A 13841-nucleotide genomic window follows, 5' to 3' on the forward strand; every position below is an offset into this window, starting at 1 on the left:
TAAAGGGCAGATTAATGGACCCCAGATTCTTCTGGTGTAGTCAGTCTGGACTGAGGTTTGATAAAACAAGCATGGCATGATAATAATGCAGGTGGTCTACAGTCTAACTCGGAGACACATTGTATTATTAAATCTTGTCCTCTGTCATTTGCTGCGATGCTCTTTACCTCTTTAGGCTGAAAATCACAGCCACTCTTCTGGTTACATAGAACAACTTACTGTGATAAAAAAAAAAAAAGATGAACTTTATCTTCTAGGCTTTGAAAACGGTAAATGCAGTCTTTTGTGTGTGCCTTCCAGACACTTGAAAGTCACTTTGTGGCTACCACACAGAGATAGAACAAACTTAGGGATGCCTCTCCCCCTGTTTCATCTCAGAACGCCTCTCTCAGGACTCTTTGTCTCTCCCAGGCACCTCAAGGTTTTGGTGAAATAAAGCAACTCTTTTTTCTCAAAAACATTGTTAACCCTGGTCCAAAGGTTTAAAAGCTAGGATATCTGGGTTTTTTTTAATACCTTGATAGCTAAACTTTCTAAAATTTCTCCCTTCATCTTTGTGAGCCCAAATAGCTCATGCACAAAAGCCTGTGGATTTCCTTCGATGAGAACTGAAATACTATTCCCTTTATGCTAATGTTAATTTTCAGGAAGTGAGCTTGGTTAACTATGAGAAAATAAAAACTTTAGATGGAATGCATTATTTATAGTGAATGCAAAGCATCATTATTATCGATTCTTGTTACAAAATACACAGAAAAAATATCTTTTTGTTATTTAAATATGGCATGGCTACATTGAGAAATAGTACAGATATTAATCCAGTCTCTCAGCTACATCCTGAGTAATCATTATTACATTTTATTCTTATTTGGAATAACTAGTAATAGACTCTATATTTCTGTATGAAATTCAAATCAGGGAACACCAATGAATTGAGATGATTGATATTATATATACACACACATAATTTTGGAATTGGGGACAACAATGGAAATATTTCTGTCTTAGAGAAAATCCACCAAACTTGCTGCTTTATTAGTGATCTTGACGAATAACATGTTTCATTTACCTAGATGTGCCAAAAATCACTTAATTCTTTACCATTGAAGTGAGCTCACATTTGACCAGTACCTAAATTTGTTTTGAAAATATCTGTGTAATTGTTAAAAATCTGAAATTGAAATGTAAATATCTGGATTTTGAAATATCCAACTTTAAACACAAATTTTTTTTTTTAAAGTGCATGTTTGTGGGTTTTTTTTTTTTTTTTTTTTTTTTTTTTGAGACAGAGTCTCGCAGCATCGCCTGGGCTGGAGTGCAGTGGTGTGATCTCGGTTCACTGGAATCTCCGCCTCCCAGGTTCAAGAGATTCTCCTGCCTCAGCCTCCCGAGTGGCTGGGATTACAGGCCCACGCCACCATGCCCGGCTAATTTTTTTGAATTTTTAGTAGTGATGGGGTTTCACTATGTTGGCCAGGCTGGTCTCAAATGCCTGACCTCATGATCCACCTGCCTCGGCCTCCCAAAGTGCTGGGATTACAGGTGTGAGCCACCGTGCCTGGCCATGTCTGTGTACTTTTATTCCATGATTTTATTTTGTGTGCTTTCATAAATCTTCTCTTTTTTGGTTGTTTTAACTTCTTATTGATGTGGTATTTTAAAAATGGAGTAAGGAGAGACAGTGGTAGTGGTGATATGATTCATGACATCTTTGAATGCAAATTAAATGTGTAGGTACATGTGTGTTTATGGGAAAATATTCCTGGCTGTTTTCCCTGTCTTTGTTTTTTGTTGTTTTGTTTTGTTTTGAGATAGCGTATTGGTTTGTTATCCAAGCTGGAGTGTGCTGGCAATGATCATGGCTCACTGCAGCCTTGATCCCCCGAGATCAAGCCATCCTCCCACCTCAGCTTCCTGAGTAGCTGGGACTAGAGGCGCATGCCACCAAGCCCAGCTAATTTTTTTAATTTTTGGTAGAGATAGGGTCTCCCTGTGTTGCTCAGGTTTGTCTTGAACCCCTGGGCTCAAGCAATCCTCCACGCCTCAGCCTCCCAGAGTGCTGGGATTCCAGGCTTGAGCCACGATGCCCAGCCTGTTTTCCCATTTTTAACTGATAAGGAATCTCTGGACTAGTCTAATCTTATTGATTTATAGATGAAACACTTGAGGCATGTAGAGACTAGGTGATTTTCCTGAGGTCCTGGAGTTAGTATTTGGCCCAAGGCATTGAAACTCAGTCCATGGTCTTTCTGAATCCTCACCCGTCTCTCTCACAACAAGATCGTGGGCCGTCCTCAGTCCCCAGTAATAAGATAGAATTCCGTTTGGTCATTTCGTCTTCGTAACTTTTCTTCTATTTCAACCTTAGCATGAAGTGTTTTTTGTTTTGTTTTGTTTTGTTTCGTTTTTTGTCTGAGTTAAATGTTAAATGCCTTAGAAATTACCTTACCAGGCTTCACCTAGATCCCCAAACCAACTTTATTCTTTTTTCTCAATACTGATGCACCTGAATGAATTCAGTGTCATCCTATCACCTATCAACAAAAGGCTGGTTATGAAGTTTTTCCAGGATAGCAGTTGCAATTCTTGCCCTTCAAAATAATCACATATAAGGGGACTGCCAGCTGCAGGGTGATATTTAATATAACTTTACATCATAGCCTCTGGTGATTCTATCTTAAAACTCATCAGGCAGTGCCTAAGTAAGCTAATTGAATACATTAAAAATTGAAAAAAAATACTTCAAAGTAAAACAGATTCTTATTGATCACCGTGTATTATATATACCACTGTACTTGGTACTACAAGAGATATAAAAATAGGTAAGATACAGTCATGCTTTCAAAGAGCTTATAATCCAAACAAGGGAAAATAAAGTGTACTCTATGTTAGATGCACTTAGTAGAAAAAGATAAGTGTCTTGGGAAATATAGTTTTAAAATTATATTAAAGAAAAAGGTTGAGGGTCTAGCAGAGTCTTCCAGGAAAAAGAATTTGAACTTGATTTTGAAAAATGAAAATCACTTTCATGGGCATAAGTGGTGAGATGCATTTTGAACAATATTTATTGTGTGCATAGTCTAGAAGCATGTGTACTCGACACTGCCACTTAAGGTATGGTTTGTGGATCATTCCAGTCTTTGAACTTTGTTACTGCTCCGTGACAAAATAAGTCTCATGCATCCAGTTTCTCTTATTGAGAGAAAGCACTTAGAAATGCATGGCTGTTTAACATGGCTTCACCGTCCAAGCACATAATCAGTGGACTCAAATCATTGCACCTGTTATAGACCAGTTTGAGTGTTACTGAGTCATGTGTGGTACAAGCTATGTGACATTTATGCAAGGTAGACCATATATGGCTTCATAAGACGTTGGGAAAACAAAGAACCTGTCCTTCACTGCAGATAATGTGAGAATAAAGACTGTAGGTTGTTCTTTATTTGCATACATAGTCATTTTGAGGAAGTGTTGTGTATATTAGCAATACGGAGCTGTTACTCATTATTGACTTATTTACAGTATCGTCCTTGCTTCTTTCTAATTTTATCATCTCATTACAGCACAGAAAAAAATGTTAGCTTTATGACACTAGACAGCCATCCACAATGACAGTAGCACAAAAGGGATACGGGAAGCACAAAGTAAAGGGGTAGGCTAAAGACAAGCAGAACAATACATAGAGGAGAAAAAGGGAGACGTCAAGCAGCCTGCGCCTGGAAGTTGTTAGTAAAATTAGTGACCAGTGTGAAATAAGAGAGCTTATATTTTCACTTCATCATAATCCACAGAAGATTAAACTTCAATGAGAAATTTTCTTCCAGAAGCTGAAACACAGCCTGTTGTGCCTTACTATTTTTTGTTAATTTCTTTCTATTATTTTCCTTATGTTGTTGTTTCCTGTTGTTGTTCCTATTTGGAAGGGATTCTTCATTTTGGACATTTTCTCTTCTCATTTCAGATGATTCCACACTGCATGGCCCGATTTTTATTCAAGAACCAAGTCCTGTAATGTTCCCTTTGGATTCTGAGGAGAAAAAAGTGAAGCTCAATTGTGAAGTTAAAGGAAATCCAAAACCTCATATCAGGTTTGTTGATTTAAAAGCATGTGTTTCCGTGCATATAGTTTCTGTTATTAAAATCAACAAATACTTATACAATGCTGGTTACATAAAGAGCTTTTATTTATTTATTTTATTTTATTTTATATATTTATTTTTTTGAGACCGAGTTTTGCTCTTGTTGCCCAGGCTGGAGTGTAATGGTGCGATCTCAGCTCACCACAGCCTCCGCCTCCCAGGTTCAAGCGATTCTCCTGCCTCAGCCTCCTGAGTAGCTGGAATTACAGGCATGCACCACCACGCCTGGCTAATTCTGTATTTTTAGTAAAGACAGGGTTTCTCTATGTTGGTCAGGCTGGTCTTGAACTCCCAACCTCAGGCGATCCACCTGCTTCAGCCTCCCAAAGTGCTGGGATTACAGGCATGAGCCACCACACCTGGCCCAAGAGCTTTTATTTATTTATTTATTTATTTATTTATTTATTTATTTATTTATTTAGAGACGGAGTCTCACTCTGTCCGGAGTGCAGTGTGCGACCACTGCTCACTGCAATCTCTGCCTCCCAGGTTCAAGTGATTCTCCTGCCTCAGCCTCCTGAGTAGCTAGGATTACAGATGTGCGCCACCATGCCCAGCTAATTTTTGTATTTTTAGCAGAGACAGGATTTCATCATGTTGACCAGGCTGGTCTCGAATTCCTGACCTCAAGAGATCTGCTAGCCTGAGCCTCCCAAAGTGCTGGGATTATAAGCATGAGCCACTGCGCCGAGCCATATTTTTATTTTTCGAGACAGGGTCTCCCTCTGTCACCCAGGCTGAAGTGGGTTGGCTCGGTCTCGGTTCACTACAGCCTCCACCTCCCGGGTTAAAGGGACTCTGGCGCCTCAGCCTCCTGAGTAGCTGGGATTATAGGTTTACACCACCACGCCCAGCTAATTTTTGTATTTTCAGTAGAGATGGGGTTTCACCATGTTGGCCAAACTGGTCTCGTATTCCTGATCCCAAGTGATCTGCCCGCCTCGGCCTCCCAAAGTGCTGGGATTACAGGCATGAGCCACCACGCCCAGCCCGTAAAGAGCTTTTAGACAGGCATCATAGATATCCTGAAAGTCTAAGGAGATGATTGTTTCCTGAAAAGCTAAGTACCCAACCTCTGGTTTTCGTAGTGCTGGGAATTAAATATCCTGATTGACTTTCTCTTTGAAAACATTAACAATTCCTAACCACATATATTTAACTTAAAAAACATATTTTAAACTATATCAGTAAACTGGCAGGAAAGTAAGAAATGTCAGAAGTCTACAAGTAAGTGGGTTTGGAACCAAAAGAAGTAAGCTGAACAATAAAGACAGTTTTCGTGTTAATAAACTACAAGTATGAATTGAGCTTTGGTTCTCATGGCTTCAGAGAACAGAGGTCACAAGACAAAGCCTAGACAACCCACAGGAGAATCCAACATGAGAACATCTCCCAGAATAAACCTGGGATACAAGGGCTACATCTTTACAGTAAATGTGAACAAGAAATAAGCTTGACTTCCAAAGAGACTCAAAAGCACAGGTAATTGTGTATTTCAAACATTAAACCTTAGTGGTTCTAGTAGCAGATGAATTACAACTGAAAAGAATTTGTAAACTCTAAGATAGGTCTGAAGAAATCCTCCGGAGGCAGCAGAAAGAGACAAAGGGAAGTAAAATACTTTAAAAAGAAAGAGAGAAAAAATGTCTAATCAGGATTCCAGAAGAAACAACAAGAAAGACTGAGGCAGAAGCAATATTTAAAGAGAAGGCTAAGAATTTTCCAAACTAATTAAAACTTTCAAGCCGTAGCTATAGGAAGCCCAATGCACTTCAAGCAGTACAAATAAAAATGAAGCCACATCTAAAATAGTGAAATGGTAGAACACCGAGTCAAACAGATTATCATAAAAGTAACCAAACTTGTAATACAGATAACATTCAAAGAGATCACAAACTGGCAGCTGACTTCTCAATAGCAACAAAAAATCAGGAGACAGAAGATAAAATCTTCAGTACAGTGAGAGCAACTGTCAATGTATGGATAGCCTAAATACTTTTTTTAAAGCAAGACAAAATAACTTCATTTTTAGGCAGACAGCAACCAAAATCTGACTCCAGCAGACCCTCACTAAAGGAAATTCTAAAAGACATACTTGAGGCGGAAGAGAAATGATTCCAGATAGAAGAGCTGAGTAATAAGTAAAGCAAGTAATAAGTAAATAAGTAAATAAAGTAATAAGTAAAGCAAATGGTAAATGTTAGTAATTCCACAAAAAAATTTATTGCACAGAACAATAAAAATAATAAAAAGAATACTGTCTTGTGAAGATAAAAAGAAGAAAAGTTGAAATTCATTACAACATTAGAAACAAATTTTTAAAAGATGTACTAGACAATGGATTGTCTATATGGTTAAAGAAATAAAATTGGAACCCTACTGCACAGCATACACAAAAAATCAATTCCAAGTGTATAGAAGACCTAAGTGGGAAATTTGCAATACTTTTAAAAGCAAATAGGTATACATATTTATGACTTCAGGGAAGGAAGAGATTTTCTAAATATGACAGAAAAAATACAACTTATAAAAGAACATATTTAACTGTATTAATATTGAAAACTTATGTTCAATAGAATATACTGAAATAAACAAAATTACAAGCTGTAAACTTGAAGAAGATTTTTAAGTATATTTGTTATGGGTAAGGGATTCATATCCAGACTATTTAAAGAATTTCCACAAACAGAATGTAAAAAACAACCTAGTGGAAACATTAGCTAAACACTTTAACAAGTATTTCTAAGAAAATGAAAACCAAAAATTCAGTAAACATAAAAAGATTGTCAATATCATTAGTGAACAGAAATATATAATTAAAACTACAACGACATACTCTTTCAAAACTACCAGATTGACAAATTTAGAAAACTGACAATCTGTTGGTGAAGATGAAGAGCAAACAGAACCCTTGATTGAACACTGCTGGTAGCAATTTAAATTGGTAAAAGCCATTAAAAAAAAAAACTCCCTAGTAAAGCTAAAGGTGCACGTACTCTATGATTATGATATGATTATGTTCATAGTATATTCACAAATACACATAACCTGGTATGTTCGTACAAGGTAACCTCATACAGTAGTAAAAATGAATGAATGACAGCTGCAACAAATGGGTAGATCTCAAGAACATAATTTTGAGTAAACCAGTTCACAGCCAAATATATAGTATGTAATTTCATATTCATAAAATTTGAAAGTGGTTGAGATGGAGTGGTTGTTCAAGGTATAGAGGAAGTAACAGAGGAAGCAAAACTTTACCCCTCCTCTCTTAGGATTTTTCAGCTAAGCCTGAGAATTAAATTAACATAAAGCAGATCGAAAGGAGAAAAACATATTTATTTAATACAAGTTTTACATGGCAAGGAAGCCTTCATAAGAAAATGAAAACCCAGAGACGCAGTTATCGTTGCACATTTATTTACTGAATTGGACAAAGAGTAGTAAATTGTGAAAAAGTAACTAAGTTATGTGGGGAGCTAGAAGAAGATATTTTAACAAGGTCTGGACAGAGTTTTCTCTGTCTCAACTTCCTGTCCTTGATGGAAAGAACATTACTTTCCTTCTATTATAGAAAGGACATCTTTGGCATGGGGATTTCATCCCTTGCTTTTTAGAAAAAGAATGAAGGTGAAAGTACTCGTCTTGTACCTGCTGTTTTCCAAGTACCTTTTTTTTTCCCCCCCAAGTACCTTTAACTCAAAATAGTCAATATAGGCAGGGCACAGCGGCTCACGCCTGTAATCCCAACACTTTGGGAGGCTGAGGCAGGAGGATGGCTTGAGGCCAGGAGTTTGAGACCAACCTGGGCAACATAGCAAGACCCCCATCTCTACAAAAATAATTTAAAAATTAGTTGGCCATGGGGGTACACACCTGTAATCCCAGCTACTCAGGAGGCTGAGGTGGGAAGATTGCTTGAGTCTAGGAGTTCCAGGCTGCAGTGAGCTATGATTGCACCACTACATTCCATCATGGGTGACAGAGCAGGAACCAGTCTCTAAATAAATAAATAAATAAAAGTCAATATGCCAGAGCAGCATATTTTTGGGTGGCATGCTCTGAACTCCTTCAAAGGATAACTTACATGATAAAATTATAAAGAATATCACGGGAATGAAAAAGCCAAAATTAAAGATTATAATTAACCATTAAGAAGGAGTGGTATAATCAAAGTAGATACAGCAGACTTCTAAAGTAATAATATCACTTTTAAACACAGATCTTCATTGGCTTATGATTTTTATAACTTACATACATCTTATAAATATTATGCCTCTATTCAAATTTGATAATGAAAAACTTTAGTCTAACAACTAATATCTAATGTTATGTAAAAAACAAATATATATGTCATAGTTTAGGAGAGATTGGAGTCATCAGGTAGGGTTCTCAGAAGAAATGGGATATGAACTGAGAAGTAATTTTCAAATAGGCAGAGGGTAAAGGACATTGTACTTAAGTTAAAGGACGGCAGTATTAGTATAGTGGATATTATTTTAGAATTTACTTTACATGCTCATTTATCCATTTGTTCATTTATCAAACATATTCATTATTCATCCTTCAAACCTCACCAGTGTTTTTCAAACTGAATTCCAGGGCACATGGAATTGGCTTAAAGATCACCAGAGAAAGAAAATAACAGAATTTTCATCCAAGATTCAGCCTTTGCAGCTCTACTTTGAACTAGCCCATATATTAGGATTCTGAAAAATACGTCATATAGACAAAGTATTTAAACCACTCTATTACGCAGCTGCAATGTACCAGGCAGCATGCTAGGTCTGAGTATTCAAAGATTAATCAACTCTACAACATGTTTACTAGTACTGTTAATTTGAGGACTGCCTAGATGTGGACGTAGTTGGAGTAGAATGATGTAACTACAAGTAAAGGATGACCAAGTTCTAGGTATTCTGGAGGAAAGAAAGTCTAATTCAGGATGGCGAAGGTAGATGTCACTGAAGGCTTCACAGAAAAGGAGATATTTTAATATATTTGGAGAGTGAATGGTTCTTTCATCACATGGATAAGGAAAAGAAGTGCATTCCAGAAAGTAAGAAGACAACAACTCTCTAATGGACCATATAATTAGGGTGAACATGTAATTTATCATCTAAGGTCACTTTTTAAAGCAGAAGGCCGCTGTTCATAATTATTCTAGGACAGCAGGTGTAAACCAAGCACTTGTCTTGGGCAAGCCAGAATGAATAGTTATTCTCCCTAGAATATATTAAACCCAAGGCTAAATCAGAGATTTTTAAATACTTTATGTAGAAAAGAATGCAGGAAGCAACGGCTCTTAGATACATACATGATGAGTTAACTGGTCCTTGTTTGCCTTAGGTAGCCAAGTATAAGTTCAGATGTTAGCCATAAATGAAAACAAATTTTGCAGCAGAATTTGGCAAGTTGCTGCTTTGTTTTTCCCCAAACTGTGACCTTTAATTAACATTGCTTTTGTAACATTGTGTTTCTAGATATAGGAGTTTGCCTTGTTATTTAAAACAAGCAGTGAAACAGAAACCTATTATGTTTTTAGATTTCCAGGAAACACTGAGAACAAAACTTTTTAATCAAATGCCCTAGCAATTTATTGCAGTATACTTCTTGCCTTTATACCTTTGGCAGTTTCTCTGTAACATAATAGCAGACTGGTACCTGGGAGCTAAAAAATTCCTCTTGTTGAAAGAAAGAGCAAGACAAAGAATGGAGAGATCAGGTATTTTCAGACACCTTTCTGCCTGAACTTTTTCAGTCTTCAGGCTGAATTTGAGGGGGAAGAACAAGTAGAAGAAATTCCAAAGTGAGTCTCCATGGGGATCTTCAGCACTAGGTTCTCCCCTCAGACACCGCAGCTGACCTCTCTTCTTTGTGTTTATTCCCTCAACTGAGCCTTCTCTTTTCATTGTTTCCTGCCCCTCAATTTTGAAAGGATTGACCCAGACCCAGAAAAATTTAAGAAGTTTTAACTTGTGCCAACTTCCCTTGTATTAAACTTCCCTAAGGACATATGACATTACTTAATGCACTCAGCATCCCTTTCCAGATAGAAGAAATGTTCACTCACTTGGTCGGAGTACTTTTGCTGAGGTTTCTATTCAACTGAGTTTGCAGAAAACAAATTCCAAGTCATAAATGGCCTGACCTTCCCTTAGTGCCAAGTTGAAACCATCAACAAAGAAAGAGGATTTTGCTACAGTGAATCCTATAGATACCCTCCCAGCAAAGCCACAGCATTTTACCCTCCAGAGTGTCACAGCATCGGTGTTTGGTTGTGCACAACCCCACTCTCTGGAGAGAGTGGAGTCGTGGTTCCTCAAATGATTCAGAAATCAGCTTATGAGACTCACAAATTTCTCTTGTCCCTTGGGAAAATCTCTATTGGCTCCAAATGAGCATTGCCTCTATATTACCAACACTTAAAAGATTCCTCAAACATTGAAAGTAAATTGTGAAATTTTCAAGCGTGTTTCAGTATACAGTGAGATAAGAAATTCAGTGCAATCCACATTCAGTTGGAATGAACAGTGACTGCATTGCAATAAAACTTGGTATAGCGCTTTGTAATAGAGACTCAACTGCATTTCAGAGAAAGCACTTTATTTTCTAAATAATCCCTTTTCCTTTGCTATTTGTATGTAAAAGCAGGCGATAAAGTAGATTAATGGACTTTCTGCGCAGCATTTTAGTTGAGATGACTAGTGTAGAAGAACCTACAGAGGAGCTCTCATTATGCCCACAACCACTTTTCTAAAAAGACTCACATGGTCCCACTCCTAAATTCCACACTCTGCTTGCAGCTCACATTATATTGCAATTTCCTTTTTGAGTTCTTAGATTTGTCACATTAAATTGCTGTACTATCTTTTGAAGTAAGAGTTATGGTCAAGACGTGATCAGCTGACTCAAAAAAAAATGTCTAGGGCAGACAGTCAGTTCTAGAGATTCATGTGCACATAGAGCTGCTAGAATATAACCTGGCTGTTCTGTCTTTATTTTACTTTCTTGTCTGTGTCAGAGCACAGAGAATTACTGTGGAGACTAAAAACATTGTCAGTTTCTAATCCCAATCTTCTTATATACAAACACATAAAGAGGTACCTCATTTTTCTATTTCATGCTCCTGGTCTACCTTTCTTACCTCTCTTGTTTCTAAATTGTTACATTTCAAAGACATGAATAAACTTGTGTTGCTATGTGGTAGTGTGCTGGAATGCTTCATAAATTGTGGATGTTCAAAGCTAAAATATCCAGCAAAGAAGTGAAATATTTAGTTAATTAAATTCAACAAGCATTTATGGAGCACAATGAGAGTGTTAGATTTTAGATGGCTAAAGTGAGAATACAAAAGTGATTTAGGTAAATTATCTACAGTAAAAGCAGCATTCCTACATAAAGGAGCATGGACAGTTCTGTAGGAGATTGGACAAAGCTTTGGTTAATTTTTGTTGTTTTTGTTTTGAGATGAGGTCTCGCTCTGTTGCCCAAGCTGGAGTGCAGTTGCAGTGGTGTGACCTTGGCTCGCTGCAGCCTCAATCTTCCAGGCTCAAGTGGTCCTCCCACCTCAGCCTCCTGAGTAGCTGGGACTACAAGCATGCATGCACCACCACACCTGGCTAAATTTTGTATTTTTTGTGGAGACAGCGTTGTGCCATGTTGCCCAAGCTATTCTCAAATTCCTGGGCTCAACAGACCTGCCTGCTTCAGCCTCCCAAAGTGCTGAGATTACAGGCGTGAGACACCGTGCTTAGTCATCTTTGGTTAATTTTGACTAGAAATACTAAGGAAGACTTCATTGAAAGGGGTGTCACTGAAAAATGGCTTTGAAGTGGGACAGAGGTCTTGACAAAAAGAAGGGATTACGCTTTTTTGCTTTGTTTACGTATATTTGCTTTGTTGATACCAGACATCCAAAATCTTGAAACTAACTCACGTACATTTTTTTCATGTAAATCCTTTTACATTATGTACAGACAACCATAGTACCCAAGAATGTTATAAGATGATACACAGTGAATGTGCATGTGCACACACACAAATATTTAAATGGTGATTTTTACTATTTAAAGGAGATAAGGTTAATGGCTCTCATTCCTTACTCTCGTTATGGATTTGGATCAGTTTTGTTTGTGCTGCTGTATTTCTTAATTTTTAACATTGTGGTGTGAATGCTACTGTGATACTCTTGGTAATTCACAAACTCCTACTATGCTATTTTCGTTAGTTAATATTCTGTGTAAGAGTTGTGGGGGTAAACGAATCAGATAGTGACTGAGTTGTATTAGTGCAAACGTTCTTAAGTGTTTAAATGACTTCTGAAAGGAGATTTGGTTAAGAGACGCTCTCACTCTTTGGAATGGTATTGGTTGTAAAATGAAATAAAAACAAAAACATAGGTCTTATTACCAAAACTTTGCTGTTAAAATGTGTGGGTCCCACTAAACCTGCTTTACTGGGCTGAATACTCTAGGTATAGAGTGATCCGGGTAAATAAACAGAAGGACAAAAAACAAAAAACCTGTCTTTGCCCCGATAACCTAATAGCCTAATCTGCAGTTTGCTGGGATGGTTGATTGATGTTTGTGTGCCGGTGGTGAAGGAGCTCTTCAAAGTGATCCACGGTTAAAGCAGGTTTGGTCCCCACGGCAGCTCAAGATCAATAGTTCCTCTGCTTTGCAGCCAGCCATTGCAGTCGTATTAAGGACCAAATCAAAGCAACTCTGCTGCAATTTCATCAGATACTCGGCAATCTACCTGGAAATAGTATATGCTGTCATCTATTTAAAGAATGATTGCAAACTAGAAGGACTTTTACTGAGGAGCCCCATTTGAAGAAAGCTGCACAGGTGCTATGAGAAATCTGTGGCCCGCCTTCAAAACGGTGAAGTGTTTGTAGCATCATAAGTAGTCAGAAAAACATTTTCATGATATTAAAAAATTTTTAATATCATTGTTTACTTTAAAAGACATGCTCTTTCCATAAGCACTTAAGATGTCACCATTGCTGGGTAGAGCATTTCTAACTTCTTAATCATGCTTTTTACAAAACTCACAAATGATTTTGCATGCAATTTATAGTTTTTATATATTTTAGACAATTCAGAAATATTGATTAATATGGCAAGACTTTATCTACTGGCATTTTTATATTATAGGTGGAAGTTAAATGGAACAGATGTTGACACTGGTATGGATTTCCGCTACAGTGTTGTTGAAGGGAGCTTGTTGATCAATAACCCCAATACAACCCAAGATGCTGGAACGTACCAGTGCACAGCGACAAACTCGTTTGGAACAATTGTTAGCCGAGAAGCAAAGCTTCAGTTTGCTTGTAAGTAGCAATTATACAATGCTGCAAATGTTACTTTGAGTTTGTGTACCATTATACCAATAAGCTTTTATAGCAGTTTCATTTTAGAGACTAGATTTTAATTGGTTACATGATCATCTTTACTCTTTTTCACATTTTGGAAACAATTTTGTTTGTAGGATAAACTGTAAATCTAAGTGAGAAGATGTATTCTTCTACTTTGATAAGGATTGAGATAGTTTGATTGTATGATAATTTGATTATATGATGCTTTCTTTATATACAAATAAATTCACACACTGAGATTGACACATGTATAAATTTATGTAAACAACAAATTTGACACCCACACACACCCACACACACACATTTTAAATAGAATGTGC

General features: G+C 37.2%; 1 protein-coding gene across 5 annotated transcripts in view; it reads left to right on the forward strand.

The window, feature by feature from the left end:
* Nucleotides 1-13841, forward strand: part of CNTN4 (contactin 4) — a 960931-nt gene that overhangs the window by 635370 nt on the left and 311720 nt on the right. For all 5 annotated transcript variants that reach the window (XM_019024764.4, XM_055383681.2, XM_063703559.1 and 2 more), the window contains 2 exons: nucleotides 3962-4088; nucleotides 13301-13476. In XM_019024764.4, coding sequence (XP_018880309.1) covers nucleotides 3962-4088; nucleotides 13301-13476 — 303 coding nt within the window. The remainder of the gene's footprint in view (nucleotides 1-3961; nucleotides 4089-13300; nucleotides 13477-13841) is intronic.

The sequence above is a fragment of the Gorilla gorilla genome, chromosome 2, assembly GCF_029281585.2.
Source record: "Gorilla gorilla gorilla isolate KB3781 chromosome 2, NHGRI_mGorGor1-v2.1_pri, whole genome shotgun sequence".
NCBI classification, from domain to species: Eukaryota; Metazoa; Chordata; class Mammalia; order Primates; family Hominidae; genus Gorilla; species Gorilla gorilla.